The sequence below is a fragment of the Neomonachus schauinslandi genome, chromosome 9 (assembly GCF_002201575.2).
Source record: "Neomonachus schauinslandi chromosome 9, ASM220157v2, whole genome shotgun sequence".
Lineage (NCBI taxonomy): Eukaryota > Metazoa > Chordata > Mammalia > Carnivora > Phocidae > Neomonachus > Neomonachus schauinslandi.
Genome location: NC_058411.1, coordinates 83871324 through 83895104, shown reverse-complemented (window position 1 = coordinate 83895104; position 23781 = coordinate 83871324). Strand labels below are relative to the sequence as shown.

At 37.5% G+C, this 23781-nt stretch overlaps 1 protein-coding gene across 2 annotated transcripts in view; it reads right to left on the bottom strand.

The window, feature by feature from the left end:
* Window positions 1-20608, bottom strand: part of TMEM62 (transmembrane protein 62) — a 33044-nt gene extending 12436 nt beyond the window's left edge. For both annotated transcript variants that reach the window (XM_021695340.2, XM_021695341.2), the window contains exons 1-9: window positions 20429-20608; window positions 20051-20162; window positions 18567-18704; window positions 15674-15719; window positions 11264-11405; window positions 8790-8914; window positions 8530-8652; window positions 6266-6421; window positions 3964-4123 (exon numbers count right to left, since the gene is read on the bottom strand). In XM_021695340.2, the coding sequence (XP_021551015.2) occupies window positions 3964-4123; window positions 6266-6421; window positions 8530-8652; window positions 8790-8914; window positions 11264-11405; window positions 15674-15719; window positions 18567-18704; window positions 20051-20162; window positions 20429-20608 (1182 nt within the window). The remainder of the gene's footprint in view (window positions 1-3963; window positions 4124-6265; window positions 6422-8529; window positions 8653-8789; window positions 8915-11263; window positions 11406-15673; window positions 15720-18566; window positions 18705-20050; window positions 20163-20428) is intronic.
* Between the last annotated feature and the right edge of the window lie 3173 nt (window positions 20609-23781).

The window sequence follows — 23781 nt, the reverse complement described above, 5'->3', positions numbered from 1 at the left end:
AAATATAAATGCCATGGATTGAAACATACCAAATATATATATAATTTTAAAATTTTGAATTCATAATGATACTAAAAATAAAAGATTCATTTGGTTGCCTTTGGCAGATGCTAGAGAAGCAACTCATTATTCTGAAAATTGGTTTAGAAAAGGGAAGGTGGGGGAAGAATTAAGAATTTATCCCACTTTTCCTGTATGAACTTCTCTATCTGGGTGCCAAATAGATAAGGGAATTTTTTTCTTTATGGTACTATTCTAATTAATACTCCTTTTACAAGGAGTGCAAATTTGAATACCACCATTGTACAACTCTAATGAAATAATGGACCTAGGCCAAGACCATCAATAGCTGCTGGAAATCCTTCAGTGAAAAGCTGATTGGGTACTTCATAATGAATAGAGGGAAATGCCAGCAGTATGCTGGAGCTGGCTTGACAGGCTCACAAAAGCCAATCGTTAAATTTTCAGGAATTTTGCAGGCCAGTTGATATGTTGGTAGCTTAAAACCAGCTATGGTAGAAATATTTATACTATGGAAATTGGCATAAATCAGGGAAACACTACAAATCAGGGTTCCCCCTTCAAACCTGTCCCAAGCTGGTGGATAGATATTTACCACCACACCAATGGATAAAGTTAACAACACCTCAATACAATGATCAATCCTAACATTACTAAAAGAGAGACAACCAGATACCACAAACTTCTGATAAGAGCATAAAACACCAAATGAAGTATTCCTGCCAAAAAACAGACTCAAATCTGATCAAACTCCTAATCTAACTACCAGTTATAGAAACTAGAGGGGGTGGAGGAACATGCTGAAGGATACAACATGAATTTAAACAACATAAATCTAGAATACAGGAAACTCTACAGGATAAAAGATCCAGTTTCCAAAGTTATCTAAAAAATAAATTGCAATGAAAAAAAAAGGAGAGGGAACCTGTAGATTAAAAGATACTGAAGAGACAGATCAGCTACATGCAGTATTTGAGCCTTGTCTGGATTCTGATTTGAACCAACCACATGCATGTCATATATATATATATATATATATATATATATATATATATATGACTAATTAGGAAAACTGAGTACTAGCTAGTTTGATATTAAGGAATTACTATTGATTTTCCAGGTGTGTGATGGTATTATGGTTACATTTTTAAAAAATAGTTCTTTTAGGGATACATACTGTCATATTACAGATGGAATGACATCATGGTGCAGGGGTATAGATGAAACAAAATTGGTCATGAGTTGGTAACTGTTGAAGTCGGCTAATGGATACATGGGAATTCATTATAGTATTATCTCTTGCATATAATTTTAAAGTTTCCCATCATATAAAAGTAAAAAATAACAAAAAAGAATTTATACTTGTTTTTATCAGACTTTTATTGCTCAAAATGTTATTTTAAGTTGTTTGTTCTTGTTTTAAAGCAGAGTTTTTCTTTAATTTATAGATATAGAGATATAGAGATTTAGAGATTTAGAGATATAGAGATTTCTGGAGTCTGCTCTTTCAATTGGCAAAGTAGGCACAATAATCTGAAGTTCTGGTTCTCAAACTTTAGTGCACATCAGAACCACCTGGATGGACTGTTGAAACAAGATTGCTGGGTCCCAACTCCAGAGTTTCTGATGCAGAAGTTTGGTATGGGACCTGACAGTTTACATTTCTAACAAGTTCCCAGGTGATGCTGATGCTACTAATTCAGGAACCACACTGAAAATTGATCTAAAGGTCTAGTTGCTACTAGGCTGCTCAGAACTATAGACATTCAATAAAAATAGTGAGCGGGTAAAATATAAGACAATAAATTGATGTCTCTCACAGATTTTTCTCAGACTTATCTATAGTATACTGTATTTAAAAGAATAGAACTTGGGGCGCCTGGGTGGCTCAGTTGGTTAAGCATCTGCCTTCGGGTCAGGTCATGATCCCAGGATCCTGGGATCGAGCCCGACATCGGGCTCCCTGCTCAGCGGGGAGTCTGCTTCTCCCTCTCCCTCTGCCCCTGCTTATGCTCGTGCTCTCTCACTCACTCTCTCCTCAAATAAATAAATAAATAATCTTTAAAAATAAAAATAAAAGAATAGAACTTTCCCATTGACGAATGAAGGGACCAAGTTCCCTATTTAATGTTCAGTAGACTAATCTTTTAAAGTTATACATATATAGAAGAAAACAGGTCAGTGGTTTCCTGGACATGAGGGTGGAAAGAAGACAGCTGCAAAAGAACACAAGAAAACTTTTGAGGTGATAGACTGTATTGATTGTAGTAATGGGCAAGGATATATATATATGTCAAAATTCACCAAATTATACTCTTTAAATATGTAGTTTTTTTGTATGTAAATTATACCTCAATAATGTAAGAAATGTTAAACATGTAAAAAGTATTGTGATTTCACATTTTTACTAGGATTTAACGAAGCAGCCAGAAATGTTTCAAGGAACATGAGCTAAGTTTTTTTTTTCTCATAAAATTCTAGAAGCTGGGGTTTTGAGGCAATCCAAGGATTTGGGAGTTCCCCATTCCTACAGCGAGCAGGTCTCCTAGGATTGCTCCCACTTCTCCTCATAACTGTAAAGATAGGGAATAATTTATTCTAGGTGCACTTGTACCTTCAGGTTTTCTTTCAATGATCCAACTTCTGATAGAAGGGATATTAAGAGTTCATCCCCAGTCATAATTCCTTTCACATCCTCCCCGAGTTTCTTCTTCCTCCAAAGCAGAACACTTCAAAGATGGGTGGCATTGCAAAGTGCCTTTTCTTCCTTCCTCATCTATGAACTGGGGATAAAACTACCTACCATAAAGGATTGTTATATGGATTAAGTAAAAAATTCTAAGTGTCTAGCATTTCCTTAGAAGGAGCTCAGTAAACAGCTCCTTCCTACTCAAAATCCTTCTTTGTCACACACACACACACACACACACAAAAGACAATGAAAATAATTACATGTGTTTTCTGAAGGATTACTTGGTAATCTTCAAACTTAAGACCTAACAGTAGAAGAGGAAATAGTTAAAAACTGTCATCAAATCATAAAGTTGTGGCAATCGATAGATTTTTTTTTTCAGAAACTAATTCCTGAGCACAGTATCTCCTAAAGAATTTCACAATATTGACGAAAATGTCCTATTTTGGTAATGAATGAACACTTGCTACTCTGGCAGGTGCTAGTGAATTAAATGCCCCCAAGCTGAATTGGAATAGCAGGCAGACTGTTACTACATATGCTATCAATGCATACTCCCCAAACAAAAAAATTCTCTGGGATGCCTTGAAAATACTCTATCCTACAGCTTTCAAAATAGTGACACAATTTTCCTGTACTTGGAGAAAGCAAGCAAAGGCATGGGTACATAAATACATATTTTCTGACTTATTCTATTATCTTTGGGTATGTTGGGGAATTTGCCATTATTAAAAGACTCTAGCCAAAGTTGAAAGACAATAAAAGAATGATTCCCTGGGGCTCAAAAAGAGGGGACTGTGGCCAGTAGTTACACACTGAGAAGTCTAGTTTTTTGTCTAACAGAATGACTCCTCTGAGTGCTCATTTCCTGAATATACTAAATCCAGTGTATTCAAGTTTTGTTGTTGTTTTTTTTTTAAGATTTTATTTATTTATTTGAGAGAGAGAGCCAGGGAAGGGGGTGGGGAGGAGCAGAGAAAGAGGAAGAGGGACAAGCAGACTCCACATGGAGCACAGAATCTGACATGGGGTTCAATCGCACAAAACCCTGAGATCATGACCTGAGCCGAAATCAAGAGTTAGATGCTCAACTGACTGAGCCACCCAGGTGCCCCTCAAATTTTTAATTAACTTAGTTTCATCTCTATCAATTGACTGAAAAAAAAAAACAAAAACAAAAAACCCACAGCAGAGTTTGGTGTAGTTACAGCCAAATCTTTTATATAGCAAGTTGAAAATTACTAACTTACCTGGACAGTTACTTCTATGTTATGTGTCCTGTTACTGTAGTTTCTTGGGTTCCACTTCAGTATGAAAATAGGACCAGATAAATGAATAGCTTGCCCTAAATTAACTCCATCAATCGTAACTGTGACAGAAGTAATGGAGGATAAGGAAAAGGCCAAGACTCTAAAATGAGAACATACATACGCATGTGGTTTTAGATATTTTCACTGTTTTTAGAAAGGAAAATAACTCTATTATAACCTAAAAAATATATAAATGTAGGCAGAACCATCACACTGTATAACTGTTTATATGACCACTACTCATGATCTGGTTTCTTTCTGAATGGTGGCTTTTGGAGTTACATAATTTAGCAAACCTAAGTTGGTGAGAAATTAGAAACTATTTTTGTACTTTTTAGAAAGGAAAATCAATTTTCTTTTGACAAATAAAGCTAGAGTAGATCCAAAGTTCTTTCTGATAAGTCCTGATTTTTCATATAGGAAAAGAACACTGGTTAGACATCTTACTTTGTTAATCTCATGTTAATCCTACCATCCACTCATTTGTTTCCCAACTGTCAACAAGACGCAGTATCACAAACAGAGCTAAGGCTACCAGGCCCTTTCAGAGAATATAAAGTCTAAATCAGATATCCAGCTCCTATCAAAAAAAAACCTGAGAGTCACTTCACTGCTGACCAAAAAAAAAACAGAACAGCTCGATATCATTTTTCCAGATTAATTAGTACATCTTTTTAAAAGCACAATATCCAAAAATGATAAGAGTGCTGTGAAATTGGTACTCATTTGCCTGGTAACATTATAAATTAGTATCTGTTTTAAAAAGTAATTGGGTACCTTATGCACTGCTCGTGGTAATGTAAAATGGTACAGCTGCTATGGAAAACAGTATGGTGGTTCCTCAAAAAATTAAACATATAATTACCATGGGATCCAGCAATTCCATTTCTAGATATATACCCACAAGAACTGAAAGCTGAAAGCAGGGATTTGAACAGAATATACCCACGTTCATAGTAGCATTATTCACAATAGCCAAAAGATAGAAGCAAAAGTATCGACAGATGAATAAACAAAATGTTGTATATACACACAATGGAATATTAGTCAGCCTTAAAAAAGCAAAGAAATTCTGACACACTCTACAACATGGAGGAACCTTGAGGATATTATGTTAAAGAAGCCAGCCAGTTAAAGGACAAATACTGTAGGAGTCTCCTTATGTGAGGTTCCTAGAGTAGTGAAATTCAAAGAGAGAGACCAGTAGAATGGTTGCTGCCATGGGCTGGGGAAAAGGGTAAATCAGGGAGTTATTGTTGGATGGGTACAGAGTTTCAGTCTTGGAAGATGAATATTCCGATGATGGATGGTGGTGATGGTTGCACCACAAAATCAATATACTTTAATGCCACTGAACTGTATACCTAAAAGCTGGTAAAATGGTACATCTTATGTTACATATATTTTACTGCATATTTTTAAAAGAAAAATGATTTTAGTTACAAAAAAAAAAGTAATTGGGCAATCTTTATCAACAGTCATAAAGGAATTCATATTCTTTCACCAAGACTCACACCTTTAGAACTTTACCTAAAGAAATTATTCAAATGGAAAAAGAATCTACATGCATCAGATGCTCATTCCCAAGTTAGAAAAAAATGTAAGAGTTCACCAGTAAGATAAGAAAATGGTTAGATAAATTGTGGTACATTCTCTCTGTTGAGAGATAAAAAGTAGGAATTAAAATAGACTTTGTTAATCTCATGTTAATCCTACCATCCACTCATTTGTTTCCCAGCTGTCAATAAGACGCAGTATCACAAACAGAGCTAAGGCTACCAGGCCCTTTCAGAGAATATAAAGTCTAAATCAGATATCCAGCTCCTATCAAAAAAAACCTGAGAGTCACTTCACTGCTGACCAAAAAAAAAAAAATAAAACATTACAACTATATAAAAACATGCCTCAAAGAGAATGCCTGAGTAGGAAATCAGAAATGTCAGTAACAGCTCTATTTGGGGTTAGGGGGATTATAGCATGTAAAACATGAAAATAAAATACACAAAAATTGCAGTGGTAGGGTTATGGGTTTCTGGAGGTTTTTTAAATTTCAACAGCTTAAAAAAATTATTTTTTAACTGAATGGGAATAAAGCAGTAAGCATTTTATCTTTATATAATGTTTAGATTATTGGGAAAATTAAAGTATGGCATCTCACAGTTTTCACATGGGATTATAGTCACATTGACTTATTCTCCACTAATAACAAACTGAAAGGAAATTCCGAAAAACTGCTACATACCTGATGTGTGTTGAATGAAGAAGCCTTTCTAGTGGTTCATGTCTAGCACAGCTATATAGGAGTGACTTAGGATTAGTGATAAGAACCACAGGCCACTCGCCAAAGACCAAATCTGCAAAGCTAAAGAGGTCATGATCAAAAGCAAAGATCCGGTACCTAGAGACCAGAGACAATAAGGTAATTTAGTCACTTCTATTATAAGAGGGTATGAAGGTTATACACAGAACAAATGTAAAAATATAAAACTATACTTTCTGAGATCATGAATTTATACAAAGTAAATAATATTGTTTCTCTGCCCTTCTTCCCTTGCCCCTACCGCTTTATAGTTCACGTTTATCACAAATGGAATCTTACTGAAGACATAAATTTACTGTGCCCTAGAACAATGCCTGGTACATAGCATGCACACTTTCATTTTTAAATAAATGCCTGATAAATTAATTCGTTTGGTTTCTATACTTTAAGACTGTTTTGAATCTAAGACAGTCATCATAAGCCTAATACCTGATATTCCTCATCTCATCAAAAATGCTAATATTAACATAAACACAATCAGACATCTTTCATTCTTCTTTTAAACCTTTATTTCTATAATTTCAAAGAAATTAACAAAATTTATTTTGGTTTTCTAAATGCATGGTGAGAGGTATAAATATTCATTAAAGAATAACCAAAATTTTATATTTTCTACTTTTTGAACTGAGGAAAGAAATGATTAACTATGGCAGAAACAATAGTGCTCACCAAATACTCCACGTGCTCTCCTGCATTTCCCAGTCCCCCTGGTATTAGGTTGGGACCATGTGACTAGTTCTGGTCAATGGGCTGTAAACAGAAGTGACATGTATCACACTTCTGGTCCAAAGTACTTAAGAGTGGGTATGAGTTCTCCATGCTCTCTTCCCTGCCCTGGGATTGAGGTGTTGAGATAGTGGCATTATGAGATGAAGGAAATCTGAATCCCTGAGTCACCCCATGGAAGAGAGAGGTCCTGGCTCATACCAGATTTACATAAATGAAAAAATAAGCATCTGTTGTGTCAAGCCACTGGTATTTTCCAGATTTATTTGTATCCACAACAAAGCCTAGCCTAGTATTACTAATACACTTTTAAAAGCTCCTCTAGTGTCCTAACACAACTTAAGTGTTTAAAAGGGCAGGTAAAGGTTAGGTCCTTTCAGTAAAACTCCGGATAAAACCCCAGGGGTGGAACAACAGGAGAGCAGGTGGAAAGAGAAAGAGAGGAAATGGTTTCATGACAGCACTTAACTTGTAACTATAGCATTTATAAGAAATAAAGAAGCTGATCAAGGATTAGGAAGGCTATCTAGTAAAAGGCAATCCCAGCCCAGCCCACAACCTCACAGTCATGAATAGACAGGTCTAGCTCAAAGTAATTACAGTTGCCAACTAATTTCAGGCTTCAAGCATAGCTTTTAGACAGCTTCTAGCAGAGCCAACTGAAATGAGTAAGTACCTTCCAAGATGTAAAGCTATCTTTTAATTAATGGAAGTAGTTAAAAACAGAAAGAACATATTCAGCTCAAAAAATATTTACTAACTAACATCTTCAGAGAACTGAGTTTGAATAAATTAAATAGTAATTGATAATAGTTCAACAATGAGATGATACTCATCTATATTTAAGCTACTGTACTTAGTTATTCTCAAAATATGTATTTAGTTCTTTTTTCTCTATATATTTAACTATACTGTATGCTTTTGATAAACAGGCTGTGTTTTCTCATAGAAAGACTTTAATCTTAATAAAACCAACTATCGTGGATTTGAAGAACTGAAATCACGAACATAGTAATAACTACAAAGGTAGATATAAATTTCAGAGGGTGATACAGTTCCAGTTCTAATGTTTCTCTAAGTGTGGTCCATAGAACACCTGGTGGGCTTTAAAAAAAATGCAGGTCTGAAACCAGACCAACACAACCAAATTCTCTGGAGATAGGGCCTCCAAACTGTTATTTTTAATAAGCTCCTCCACAATCCTTGTGCACCCTAGAGTTTGAGATCTATTTCCTAATGGATGCATCTTGAAAATCCAATGTAACATAGTGATGGCAAACATAACTGTTGCAATGAGGTTTTTACACACCGACACACATAATATCTATATCACTTTAAAAACTTAGGGAGATCATAAGTTTTTCCTTGACTGGGATCACCCATGGTAGCAATAAGAAAACTATCATTGTTTTAGCGAAACTTACACGTATAAGTTTTATTGTGTGGGGTAGTTCCCTTACCTTCTGTTATCCTTCCAGTCTCCCACCTCAAGTTCCAAAGTGCCCTGGAGGTGACGAGTGTGCAAAACAGGCATCAGTCCACCGAGAGTATGGAGGTGCCCACACAAATACGCTGTAGCTGAACTAATCGATGAAAAACGAGCAGAATAAATGAACAGATAACTTGCAATGCCAAACTAATAAAAAGATCTCTTCAGGAGAGCAAGAGTAACATAAAAGAATTACAAGCAATTAATTTTGATTTTGGAATCCTGCCTCACCTCATTATTGACCGAATTCCAGGTGATGGAGAAAGGATAGTGGATGTTGTATAGTGACCAAACCAAATACTGTGGTTACTCCGACTACTCTCCTTGGCCAGTAACAGAAGTTCCTCCATCCGCTTCTGAAATGGCAGAAAAACACAAGGATCTTTCATTAGGGCTCAGGCTGAAATTTACAGATTAAACATCTGCCTTGAAGTTTTATAATAAAAAGTATATTATGTCTAAGGCCTAAACCCTACTAATTAGTGACCTGCATGGACCTGTATAAATTTCAAACTGTTTTCATATACATTATAATTCATTTGGTCCTAAAAATAACTCTATGCTAAGTAGGGCAAGTATTATCCCCATTTGATAGAGAAGGAAACTGAGAAATAGAGAACAATCTTTAAATGACATAAATTTCTTTCTCTTTTTACAACAAAGTACTTTATAGAAAATAAGAACCATTAATCTCTTCAGCCCTGTATACTACATTGCAATTAATAAAGAGGAACTTGAAACCAAACTTCTAAAATAAGATGTACATATGTCCACAAAAAGCCTGTACCTCAATGTTCACAACAGCTCGACTCAGAATAGCCAAAAACTAGAAACCATCAGTATATCCAAACAATGGAATGCTATGTAGTGATAAAAAGGAAAGAATTACTCAAACACAATAATATGGATGAATTGTAGAAACAAATCATAGAAATATACTGGGCGGGCGCCTGGGTGGCTCAGTTGGTTGAGCGACTGCCTTCGGCTCAGGTCATGATCCTGGAGTCCCTGGATTGAGTCCCGCATCGGGCTCCCTGCTCGGCGAGGAGCCTGCTTCTCCCTCTAACCCTCCCCCCTCTCATGTACTCTCTCTCTCTCTCATTCTCGCTCTCTCAAATAAATAAATAAATCTTTAAAAAAAAAAAAGAAAAGAAATATACTGGGCAAAAGAAGCCAGACACAAGAGTACATACTGTATGATTTCATTTACATAAAATTCTAGAAAAAAAATTAATCTATACTGACAGAAAACCCATCAGTGGTTCTCTAGGATTGGGGTGAAGACTGACTACACAAGAGAACTTTCTGGGATGATAGAAATGTTCTCTCTTGATTGTGGTGACAGTTATACCAGCATATATATGTTTTGTCAAAACTCTTCAAACACTTAAAATGAGTGCATTTTATTGTATGTAAATCATCCCTCATAAAGTTGATTTCAAAAATAACTTGTACAGGGGTGCCTGGGTGGCTGAGTCGGTTAAGCAACTGCCTTCTGCTCAGGTCATGATCCCAGAGTCCTGGGATCAAGCCCCAAGTCGGGGTTCCTTGTTCAGTGCACAGCCTGCTTCTCCCTCTCCCTCTGCCCCTCCCCCCTGCCTGCACACATGCACACGTGCTCTGCCTCTCTCTCTCGCTCTCTCAAATAAATAAACTCTTTAAAAAAAAAATAACTTGTACATGTATAAATATACATTAATTATCTGTAAAGTGCTAATAGCAATGAATTCCTGGACCATACCCTCAGGGTTTCTAATTTGATAAGTCTCAGGGAAAGCCTGGGAATCTGCATTTTACAAGAGTCCAGCTGATTTTCATGAAGATGATCTTTGAATCGTATCTTAAAAAACACTGCTCTAAGGAGTAGGCTTTAAAATAATAAGTTAATAAACTCTGTCTAAAGACAGTTGGAGGATAAGAAACCAAATATACCTTCATTAAATAAATGCCTAATATAACACAATGCATTTCACAACATTTTATTCACTTGATTTCAAGGTCTTCTGAACCTTCATATCACTTTGAATCTCTTTCAGCACTTAGCAAATTCTGCCCTTTATTATAGTTATTTCTGCACTAGTCTTATGCAGCTCCACTAGATTAAATATTCTAAGAGGCGAGTGACTTGATCTTATCGCTCTTGTATTCTTCCATGCAGGCACATATGTCTTGCATGTAGGCAGGTGCTCATTAGTGATCTGACATCTGTTGTATTAAGAAATAATGAGAGGTTCTCATATGTGACTTTCCAGACAGTTTTAATCCAGCAACAGTTTTCACCTAACTTGCCTTAACAGAGATTTATTTACTTCAGTGGTTGCCCTTCTCTTATTAAAATAAATATAGTCCATTAGTTAGAAATGGCAACTATGGGGATTTAGGAATATACCATATGGTATAAAAGCTGTATGCCTTGCACCTTGCAAAGTGCATGTTGCACTTAGTATATATTTAATAAATGCTTACTGAATAAATATAAAATGTGAGGTATTTCTTCACGAGATTTGGGAATCAGAACATGGACAGCAGTGATAATGCTGAAGTAGCCAGTGATTTCTTCTAGCCATACTTGTAACCACAGTAAAATTTTTCTCAAGAATTTCTAGATAAGAACTAGTTTACCTAGGATAACCTTAAGTGAGCCACATTTATCCAAGAAAAAACAAAATAGGTTAGCTACAAAGGAAGTGAGATTTTTACTGTACCTCATCTAAAATTCCAAAGAAATTATAGGGTCTCTTAGGCCCTGGATTTGGGGTGGCATCCAAAGAGATGAAAGAATAGTTGCCAAAGGGAGTACTGTGGACGTAATGGAAAGAGCCATCCCTACGTACGGCAGAATATTTCCTAAAAAATATAAGACAGGAAAGTTTTAGTGCAATCATAAAAAAACAGAATGAGTTTAAATTCCTCCCCGTATATCACACTATATTTTGCCTCCCTTTGAAAATTTCCTAATCTGACAGAGAAATACATAAACTAATCCACAATAAGCTGATGAAAAGAGATTTTAAAGATTTTTCTTCCCATTTTCTATAAAGATTCAGGCAAACTAATTCATAAGTAACCAAACACAAGGTCACCAAGCAAAGCAGAGAAGGAGGCGGCTATTTTAGGCAGTCCACCAAACACTTAAAGAGAGATCAATCAGAATCCAGTGAAATGGTACTTATCCATCATTGAAAAATTTAGTGAGGACCTATGAAGTGCCTAGCAGAACTCTTGGTGTAATGAGATAAAAAAAGGTGTTTACATCTTGAAATAGGACTACAGAGGCTTAACTCACAATAAAGCCTTGCAAAGACGAAGTCATCAAGAAAAATGTCAGGTCTGGTTCAGTAAATGTTTTTCAGTTCCTAAAAATATATCTGTAACCTATACAGGGTATACATTCAGTAATGAAAGTCTTTACTACCTAAGTATCAACAGTGTTCAGGTGTCTGTAAGGTTGGAGAGTGAAGAACGGGGGAAAGGGGGGGTAACATAGTACACAGTGTGGGAACTCATTAGTATTTGTTGAATAAATGTGAAGGAAGGTATAGGTTGGGGACATACCTATATTACTCAAATGTCAAGACATTATAAGAAAATAGATAAGGCACATATGGAAAAATACAAATAAACTCCTGAAACCTAATGTGCTATCAGGGAGCTATATTTAAGCCACGATAGCCATCAAATATATCATAAAATAAACACATTATCACAGATATTATAATTAAAAGTCAATTAGTTCTATTGCCCCTCTTCCCAGTATTTTTTAAATTTTCGATTTTGGGGGGCACCTGGGTGGCTCAGTCAGTTAAGTGAGCAACTCTTGATTTCAGCTCAGGTCAAGATCTGAGGGTGATGGGATCCAGCCCTCCATTGGGCTTGGCACTCAGCATGGATTCTGCTTATTCCTCTCCCTCTCCTCCTCCCCCACTCGCATGTGCTCACGTGTGCACACACTCTCTCTCTCTAAAATAAATAAATAAATAACAAAATCTTCTAAAAAAATAAAATTTTCTATTTTGAGGTTTTTTTCCTCTCATTAAAATTTTTATTTATATTTTTCCTGCTTAATTTGTTTTCAGTTATTCTTTAGGATCTTTTTTTTTCTTTTAAGATTTTATTTATTTATTTGACAGAGAGACTGAGAGAGCACAAGCAGGGGGAGCAGTAGAGGGAGAGGGAGAAGCAGGCTTCCCGCCAAGCAGGGAGCCCGATGTGGGGCTCGATCCCAGACCCTGGGATCATGACTTGAGCGGAAGGCAGACGCTTAACCATCTGAGCCACCCAGGCACCCCTCTTTAGGATCTTATAATCTCACGTATATTGTTTCCTTTCCTACATTTTTAATACGTTAAAACCCATTATCTAAAAATAAACCCAACTATTTGAAAGTAGAGATTAAAATATATGATAGCTATTAACAGTTTTTGAATTCTGGATTTTGACATTCTCTGGGCCATTCTTTTTTTTTTTTTTTAATATTTTATTTATTTATTTGACAGAGAGAGAGCGAGAGCAGGAACACAAGCAGGGGGAGTGGAAGAGGGAGAAGCAGGCTTCCCGCTGAGCAGGGAGCCTGATGCGGGGCTCGATCCCAGGACCCTGGGATCACGACCTGAGCCAAAGGCAGACGCTTAACGACTGAGCCACCCAGGCACCCCTCTCTGGGCCATTCTTAAGATCAAGATTTAGCTTTAAGCTTTCTCGTTCAGGCTGATATATCTGTAATGTCCGTATCTCTGGCTGTTTATTAAAATGCTATTTATTGGGGCACCTGGGTGGCTCACTCATTAAGCATCTGCCTTCAACTCAGGTCACGATCCCAGGGTCCTGGGATCAAGCCCCACATCGGGCTCCCTGGTTGGCGGGAAGCCTGCTTCTCCCTCTCCCACTCCCCCTGCTTATGTTCCTGCTCTCACTATCTCTCTCTCATTGTCAAATAAATAAATAAAATCTTTAAAAAAAATAAAATAAAATGCTGTTTATTAAAAATTCAGATACAGTTTAGGTGGTTAGTAACAAAAATATAAAGGTAAGAAACTTCCAAATGACTAAAAGCTTTAACCTCCGGATAACCAGTCAGACCCAAAGTCCTGTTAATTCTTCTTTGAAAATGTTTCCTAGTTCCATTCCATAGTCACCATCAAAGATACAAATAGATAAGAGAAAAGGAAAGATTTTCATCTCTGACCTTTTCCTTTCTCACATTAAAAACAAAGGACAACTTCATCCTCCAAGTTACAGTGACTCGAATTATATGTTAACCAATGCTGTTTGACCTGCCACCCTCCAGCTGATGACACTGTCCCCATATATATGGACTTTGTTAGACAGGTATGTCTCCTATTCATTTCAAGCCCTTCCATATCATGACTGGACTATTACAGGACTCTCCCATTTGCTCTACATAGCTTTTTTTCCTTATTATCCCTATCTTTTCTCTTTTTTGTTGTGTGATTGCCCTTTATAAAATATTATTCCATTATCTGACTTGTCTCCTTAGGAATCTATACTGGATTATGAACCATTACACAACACATCTAAATTTCTACACCTGTCACTTAAGACCTCCATAAATTGGCTCTAAGCTACCTACCCATGTCATACCAGTCCTCAAAATGATCCTTTTTTCTGGTGATACCAGTTTCCTTACTGTCCCTAAAAGCTCATTCTAGCTTTTAAAAATTCTGTGGTTTTGCCTAAAATATACCCCTCAAAATTTCTTACTTCTCTGCAACCCTTCTTTTAAGACTGAACACAAGTTTTACTTCTTTTATTAAGTCCTAACTTACAACTAGGTAGATACATAAATTCAGAAGATCTAATGTACAGCATAGTAAGTATAATCAACAAATCTGTTTTATAAGCTTCAGAGTCACTAAGAGACTAGATCTTAATTATTCCTACCACAAGAAAATGATAATTATGTGATAGTGATCGAGGTATTAGCTAATTCTATGGTGGTACTCATATCGCAATATATTTATGTGTCACATAAACATGTTGTACATCTTAATCTTATACAATGTTATATGTCAATTATATCTCAAAAATAAGATAAAGTCTCCTCTATGTCCAGCCCATGCTGACTTCTGCCCTTTCCGATTTCTCATAGTGATTATCATGTCTACCAAATAATGTAGCATTTCATCAGTCATCCCTTCATGTTCTTTTCTAATTGTTTCCCAAACAATTCTTATCTCTCTTAACTGGACTTCCTTGAAGGCAGAGGCCATATTTTTTAATATTAGCTCTTGTATCTCTCACGCTATCCAGCTAACGATGGGCTCTCACCAAATTCTCACTACTTGAGTGATGGACAATGTAGGACAAAGCTGTGGAATATCCTAGAACTGGAAGTGAAATTGCAACTAAAAGAATCCCAACACATTGAAACTAGAGAACTGGTTTTCTAATGCAAAGAGCCTTTCATAGTCATAGCCTTTTTCACATTCATGGCATATAAAGAAAATTTTAATATTTCTGTGACAAAGTGGGTGACCAACTGGGCTCCTCAGCCACTGTAGAGGCTGAGAGCATCAGTTTCTCAGTATTCCTAAAATCTACAGTACTCTCATAACAAGCTCTAATCTAAGTGACTTCTGATGTATAGCATGGTGACTACAGTCAAACACACTCTATTATATATTTGAAAGTTGCTGAGAGTAGATTTTTAGTTTTTATCACAAGAAAAAAAATTTTTTTAATTATGTATGGTGATGGGTGTTAACTAGACTTATTGTGGTTACCATTTCACAATACATACAACTCTTGAATCACTGTGTTGTATACCTAAAATGAATATGTTATATGTCAATTATATCCAAGTAAAAAAAATGACAAATAAAAAAATGACTTCTGCTAAGTATCAATGGCAAAAAAAAAGTTTGTGTGAAATATTTGAAGTATCATTAGCCAATAAAAAGCATAAAGTGTATGAGATAAAAGGAATTAAAGAAAAAGTCTTGGGGGAAGAAAGTAACTGAATCTGTCATACACACATACACAAAAATTCTAAGTTACTAGAAGTTCTTATATTAAAAAATATTTTCACCCATTCATTGACTTGACTGCACTCCCCTTGTACTACTTCATGGTCTGTATTCTGTTTACTACAGTACCTGTAATAATTCTCGACACTCTCCAGACTTGGAATGTTGAATGCATCTAATTAAAAAGAAAAGAGCAATGAATCACTAAATTCTACTCCTGAAACCAATATTACACCATATGTTAACTAACTAGAATTTAAATAAAAATTTGGAAAAAAACAAAAAACAAAAAAAGCACATGGGAAAAAAAAAGAGCAAACATCATCTATATTAAAAAGAAAAATACAAACATCTTAATGACTAAAGAAAAATGACAATATTTTCAATAACATCTCTAAATGGCAGAATGCCAATAAATTAGCCTGATAGTTTTTAAAACTTGATAACAGAATTCAGATTATCTGGAAACTAATTTAAGGCACCCCATATACTGGAGAATAAGAAATACTTTGATATTATGTACTATTCAGAATAAATCAATTTGCCGTTGTAAGACTGGACTGTTGATGCTGTTTTAATCATGACTGATACATGGATCCATGCCAAGTGTTTCTAAACAGCTAATCACTTTGATAACAGGACCTAAGACCCTCTCTTCTTAAATCTTAAAGAGATTCAGTAAGAAAGGAGTTATATAATGGTAAGGGGTAAGGTAAAAGATGTCATAGAACACTTATCTGGAAATATAGTTATTTCATTGAGCTTGATTGCCTGCTTGCAATAACTAAAATTATTTACCAGCTTGGAATTCCAAGAATCCACTATATTTCTAATAACTTCAGAGAATAAGCTGTTAAGTCCAATTTAAGTCAAAAGAATTTATTGTGTATGCAATCCTCTTACTAAGAGAACTACACTGTTATAGTTAAATCTTAATAAAAATTAGTTTCCTCCTATCTTAACACAATATATAAACATATATATACACACATACTATAAGCATTTGTGCTTATACAAGTCAAATTAGATTATCATGACCTCCAAAGGACAAGCTCTGTTCACAAGATCTCATCACAAGAGTCTGATATTTATTACTTGAAATAAGTCAGTAGTTTGGCTTAGTCAGTAGATTGACTAATGCTGTTAAAAAATAAACTTTTTTATTATGTACAGACTTGCTTTTATTGCAAAAGAATTTGACCTGTACCACTAATTAAGATCAGGAAAAAAGGGAAATGTAAATTCAGATCTTCCTCAACTTACAATGGGGTTATGTCCAGACAAATCCATTTTAAGTGGTAAATATTTAAATAGAAAATGCATTTCATACACTGAACCTACTGAACATCAGAGCTTAGCCTTGCCTATGTTAAACATGCTCAGAATGCTTACATTAGCCTATAGCTGGGCAAAATCATCTAACACAAGGCCTGTTTTATAATAAAGTGTTGAGTATCTCATGTTGAATATGTGAGAGTGAAAAACAGAATGATAGCATGGGCACAGAATAGTTATAAGGTTAATGGCTTTTTACCCTGGTGATTGTGTCCAGCATAACCAGAGTTTCATATTGCATATTGTTAGCCCAGGAAAAGATAAAAATTCAAAATTCGAAATATAGTTTCTATTGAATGTGTATCACCTTCATACACCGTAAAGTTGACAAATCGTAGGTCAAGGGGCGCCTGGGTGGCTCAGTCGGTTAAGCGACTGCCTTCAGCTCAGGTCATGATCCCAGAGTCCCGGGATGGAGCCCCGCATCGGGCTCCCTGCTCAGCAAGGAGTCTCCTTCTCCCTCTGCCACTCCCTCCGCTCATGCTCTCTCTCTCTCTCACTTGCTCTCTCTCTAATAAATAAAATCTTAAAAAAAAAAAAAATCGTTGGTCAAACCATCATAAGTTGAACCATCATAAGTTCAGGATCAGACTTACAGGGTATACCAGAGAAAGCTGTAAGCCAGATATCCCATCATCAATTAATAATTCCTAGCTGCTTTGTAAGAACTATTTATAAAAAGGGCATTTTCTGATCAAACCAAAACTATGTATTTCACCAGACAGAATTATCTGTTTAAAATGATAGTTTTAGAAATATATATAATTAGGCACACAGCAGCAATTAATAATCAAATGAAGCAGACAAAGTACTTAACAACCAATAAGAAAGTCAACCTTTATAAAACAAACCTGTTAGGACACTTTGCTGAAGAGTTCATTTCCTTACTAACAAGACAATAATAATGTAAAAAATGTGAAGGGATTATCCATTTCTCCCCTCATACATAGAGATTTATTTGCAATTTTAATTTTTTAATGTATACACAGTAAAATTCATTCACTGTAATGTATAGTTCTTTGGGTTTTGACAAATGCATAGTCATGTATCCACTGCAATGGAGATACAGAACAGTTACATCATCCCAAAGTTCTCCCATGATGCCTCTTTGTAGTTGGCCTATCCCCCCACCCTCAACCCTTGGCAACCACAATCTGTTCTTTATAGTTTTGCCTTTTCTTGAATGTCATATAAATGGAATCATACAGTATATAGACTTATGGGTGGTGGCTTCTATTAGCAAAATGTATATCTATCGATCTATATGTATGTATTTATGTATGCAGTGTGAATGTATATACGTATGGACTGATTGATTGTAGGCTCCACACCCAATGTGGGGCTTGAACTCATGACTCTAGATCAAGGGTTGCGTGCTCTACCAACTGAGCCAGCAAGGCGCCCAAAATGGTTATATTTTTAAACACCCTCCTACATAGGTTTTGCTAAAAGCTTTTCTTCATGTAAAGAAGAAATGACCATCCCAACTTTCCCCTCAAAGGCTTAAAGTGACATGTGAAGCTTTAAAATCACATAATATAGTTGTATTTCAGAGTTGTGGCCTTCAGTCTAACTAAAACTATGTTACAATGTTCCCATTTTATAATTTTATATTCTAAATTGGAGAATCTAGGCTCTTGAAGGGAAAAAAATCTAGTTTTAATTATATGTGGGTCTTGACTCTTACCATGATTTCCTTTAACATCGAGCCACGTCGTTTTTTCCATGACCCTTGTCTTCTTCAGAATACCCTGGTAAGTTTGCCATTCTACCTCATGCTGCCTGGATCCCAAGTGTTCCTTTGTTTTGGCATCAGTCAGGTCTCCTGTAGATTTACATAAGACTTGAATCACAATGCAAAATAAACCCAAGGGGTTAAAAATGTTTTTAAATGCACACTGAAGGAACAAAGATACTTAAGTACTCAACATGTACAAGCATAACAACTTGTAAGTCCATCTATGTCCAGAGCAAGCCCTATAAAATGAGATTTTCTTGGCAAAGACTTTCTTATAGGTTAGCAAGTACCTATTTAACTTCCCATGGTATTAGAAATGGGTTCTGAAAAAAATTATCTTTAAAGAGAGCAGTACAAAACGCATTGTGAAACTCTGACAAAAATGCAAACTATAAGAAATTCCAACACTCTGGGCAGATGCCTGATATCTATGACAACCATATTTTCCACACCCAAAATCAGGTTATGTAATCTGGCCAAGTGTTATTTCTACAGCAAGAAGTAATCTAGAAGGTGTGGTTGGTCAGTGAAATACCAAAATTTCTGGAAAACTAAAGGGAAAGTTGAAATGGAGGTTTTCCATAACATAAGGACTGATAATCCATCATATCAGCAGAGGTGTTTCAGTAAGGTGGGTAGGATATGAATCCCCCAATAAACATGGCAGATGCTCCTTTACTTTTTCTACAGTGCATTTAGGGAGCAAATAGAAGTTTGAAGACTAGAGAACCCAAGTCACAGAAGTACCAAAAGATGAAGAAAAGTGTCCTAAGTCACTTTAAGCCTCAAACAATTGACAAAATAAGATTGACTAATGCTGTTTAAAAAAGGGGGGGGGGGAGTTAGTTTTTTTAAAAAAGATAACTTTGGGGGCACCTGGGTGGCTCAGTCGGTTAAGCCTCCCACTCTTGGTTTCAGCTCAGGTCACGATGCTCTGCTTGAAATTCTCTCTCTCCCTCTGCCCCTCCCCCCTCAAAGAGAGGAAAGAAAGAAAAGAAAGAAAAAGAAAGAAAGAAAAGAAAGAAAGAAAGAAAAAGAAGAAAAGAAAAAGAAAAAGGAAGGCAGGTAGGAATTAAGAAAAAAACTTCATTTGTGGTTAAAGGGCTTTCCCTAATTCTCTCTCAAATCCAGAACTATAACAACAACGACGAACGAATACAAACACAGCAGACGGTATGTATACTAATGAGAATCATGAGCCTTGCTTCTACTGCTTTGACAAAACCTTGCTATGGCAAGTCATTTAGCTTGGATCTTGATTCAATTATCCATAGGCAAAGGAAATTACAATGTCCCATCTTCTCTACAGGAGGACTCACCTGGAGCTGGGGCTATAGTGTTCCCAACATGCCCGAAGTGAAAAGCTGCAGCCCTGCCTAGCATTCTACCATCCGGACCACAGAACAACGCGACAGCACGGCAACCCTCCCTACCTGTTGCCAGGACGAGAGCTGGTTGAATGATGCCAATAGTTTCTGAACAGAACTTCTCTAAGTCTACAGCTCTGCCTGGATCACGAAACCTGCTCAGGTGAATGTCGGATATCTGCCGAAAGCAGGTATTAAACAGAGATATCTGAGTCAGGAAGAGGCAGCACGGACAGCAGGCGACCAGGCAGCTCTCTCGAGGCGGAAGGAAATGGCAAGGATGCAGTGCAAGAACGAACCCCCCCCCCCCCCCCCCAAGGAAAAGTCAGAGCCCCCAGCCGGGAGTTTGGGTCCGCGGCGGTCGCACCCCGGCGGAAAGTGCCCGCGTCTCACCGCGTAGTGACGCCTCTGCACCCACCCCAAACCCTGCTCCCGCTGCGTCACCTGCAGCCCCCAGAAGATGTTGCTGGCTCCGGGGCCCGGTGCGGGGTGTGGGCTCCGGGAGGCTCGGGGCTGCGGCAGCGGCGAGGGCTGACCGGCCAGGCCATAGTGCTCCAGGAGCACGGCCGCCAGCGCCGCTGCCGCCAGCCCCACGACCACCCTGATGGCCAGCCCTGCGGCCATTCGGCCCGCCCGGGCGCTGCCCTCGCTGTCCCGGGCTCTGCCGGTGCGGCGCCCCCGGGAGCTGCTCTGGCCGCCCTTCCGGACTCTATGGTCGCAGGGGCCTAAAGCTCAGCTCGGCCGCCGCCGCCGCCGCCGCCGCACCTGCACCTCGTCGGGCACCTGCCGCCCGCGTCTCTGGGCTGGGGTGGAAAAAGGAATGAGGGTGAAATAAAGGAAACCGAGACTCCCAGCACCAATCAAGGTTGCCGAGGAGTGGCGGGGAAAGAACCCAGGTCCGGGAGGCGGAGTCCTGGCTCCGCCTTAGTCAATCATTGCTGACCCCAGTGGGTCAGTTTCTTACCCATAAAACGGAGCTAATGATGTCTCGCGTGCGTACTTCACAGGCTTGTGAGAATCAAAGTATGTATGAGGACGCCATTTAAATTCCTGTTCAGATGTGACAGCCGGCTTTCTCTCGGCCCTTCTGATTATTAACAACGTGTTTCCATAGGTTTTTAATAGATATAGTACGTATGTTTTGTAAAGTTATTTTTTCCTAAACCTGATTTCTTACGCACTTGCCTATATAATATCCCGTTGCCTGGGCGCCTGGGTGGCTCAGTCGTTAAGCGTCTGCCTTCGGCTCAGGTCATGATCCCAGAGTGCTGGGATCAAGCCCCGATTCCTGCTCCCCGCTCAGCGGGAAGCCTGCTTCTCCCTCTTCCCCCCGCCCCCTGGTGTTCCCTTTCTCGCTGTCTGTTAAATAAACCTTTAAAAAAAAAGAAATCCCGTTGCCATGTTATACCGTTCATTTAATAAACTGTAAATACTCCCTATGGGCAATCACAGGAGAAGAATTAGATTCGGGTCCTGCCCTTAATTTATCTAACCATTCTGTTATTGTTGAACTTTTGGATTACTTATGTTCAGAATGTTCTGAATAAACATTTTTGAATAAACATTCTGAATAAACATATTGCTGTTCTGAAAAAAACATTTTTTGTACAAATAGCACCCTTTTAAACACATCTTCGAGTTATTTTCTTGGGATATGTTGTCAATATTGAAGTTACGCCAATTTCATTAAAATACTTTTTGTGTACATTTGGAAAGCAAGACATTGATCTAAGCAGAAAATATAAAGAAACATAAGTAGCTAAAGAACCATGGTTCATTATCTTAGAAGCCTATGTAGGAGAGAGAAATACATAAGTAAGTTTAATATAAGACCAATATGCCATTTGGCACAAGAGACAAGATATAAAAGGCCAGAGGAGGTTTACCCAGGACAGATCACATCTATAGAATCAGGAAAAGTTTAAGGAGGTGGCATATAGTAGATGGATAGTATTTTTGAGTGGCAGAGATTGGGGATGGGGTAGGGGGAAGCACTTTCCAACAGTACCTAACATGAATCCAAGCTATAAGGTGCGAAAATGCAGGACATGATGAGGAGACAGTGAGTACTTCAGTTTGTCTAGGCCTAGGATATGCCTAGAGGAATAGTGGTAATTGTACCAGACCTTTAGTTTGAGCCACATTTTGGAAGGCCTGTATAAATGCCAAGAGTGAAGATAGACCTGGCAACAGCATAGGGAAGCAACTGGACAAAGGACAGGTATGGCAGAGACTCCGGTTGGAATGATATTGGGATAATCTAGTGCTATGGTCCAAATGTGTCCCCACAAAATTTATATGTTGAAATCCTAATACTCACTGTGATGGTATTTAGAGATGGGCTCTGCCCTTGTGAACAGAATTAGTGCCTTTATAAAAGAGACCCTAGAGAGATCCCTCGCCCCTTCCACCATGTGGGGACACAGTGAGAAATCAGCAATCTGCAACCTGGAGGAGGGCTTCAGCAGAATCAAATCACTCTGGCTCCCTGATCTTAGAATTCCAGCCTCCAGAGCTGTGAGAAATAAACTGTTGTTTACAACCCAGTCTGTGATGTTTTATTTTAGCAGCCCAAATAGACTGAGACTCCAGGTAGGGGGTAACTGCAAAGTCCTGAAGAAAGATGGGAGAGTGTAACACTGAGATTACAAAGGAAGGATCAGATGTAAAATAATTGTGAAGACCGAAACTACAGATTTTGACAGCTGATTGGATATTTGAGGGAAGAAAAAAAGATAGTTAAAAGTTAGTGCCAAAATTTGGAAACCAAGTGACAAAAATACTAGGGCTATGATGTATGTGTGGAGAGCACTGTCCATATGAATAAAGTTTTTGGTTTTGTCTAATATTGCACTAGAAAAATATCTGTATGGATACCTCTAAACCAAATTTGGAAGATATGTTTGAGATGATCGGATTTAAAATATAAGCAGTATGGCATGTATAATATGCATTTGGAGCAGTATGGCATATATGATATGCCTTAGAGGAACTTTAAAAATATGAGAATTATTTTCCAGAAATGGAATACAACAAGAATCTGCGTGATAGATGAGAGGAACAGACATGCTATTAAGACATTTTGGAATTAGAAACATGGTTTAAAGTCACAAAGGCCAGCAGTCTGGATTGCAGACGCTGAATTGTAACCAAGCTGCTTCACTCATAGTGTTCATAGTGAGTAGAAACAGGAATTATTTATTTAATGATGGTTAATGATTCTTCAGGGAATACAGCTAATACACCACAAATCATCATACAAGGTGATTCTCAGTTCCTAATAGCCAAAGGGGAAAGGTAGATATCTTGTTATCTCATAAAGAGAGCAAGCAGGAATGCACCATGAAAGCAAAATATCCTAGAACTAAAGTCAAGAGAGAATGTATCATTGGGCATTTCACAAACAATGGACATTGTCATCAACAGTCATAAACTGAACTATGTGATTCTCATAAACATGTAGAAATTATCTTCAGATTACTATTTCTTATACTAACTTTGTTTAAAAATCAAAAAATATGGGGCGCCTGGGTGGCTCAGTCAGTTAAGCATTAAACTCTTCATTTTGGCTCAGGTCATGATGTCCGGGTTGTGAGACTGAGCCCCACATCAGGTTCCATGCTCAGTGCAGAGTTTGCTTTAAATTTTCTTTCTCTCTCTCCTTCTAACCCTTCCCCCTCTTGCACGGGCTCTCTCTTTCTCTCTCTCAAATAAATAAACCGTTTTTTAAAAATCCAAAAGTACAGTATTTAATCATTGTTCTGTGAAGTTATTTCTGTGGACAGCTAAAGTAATGT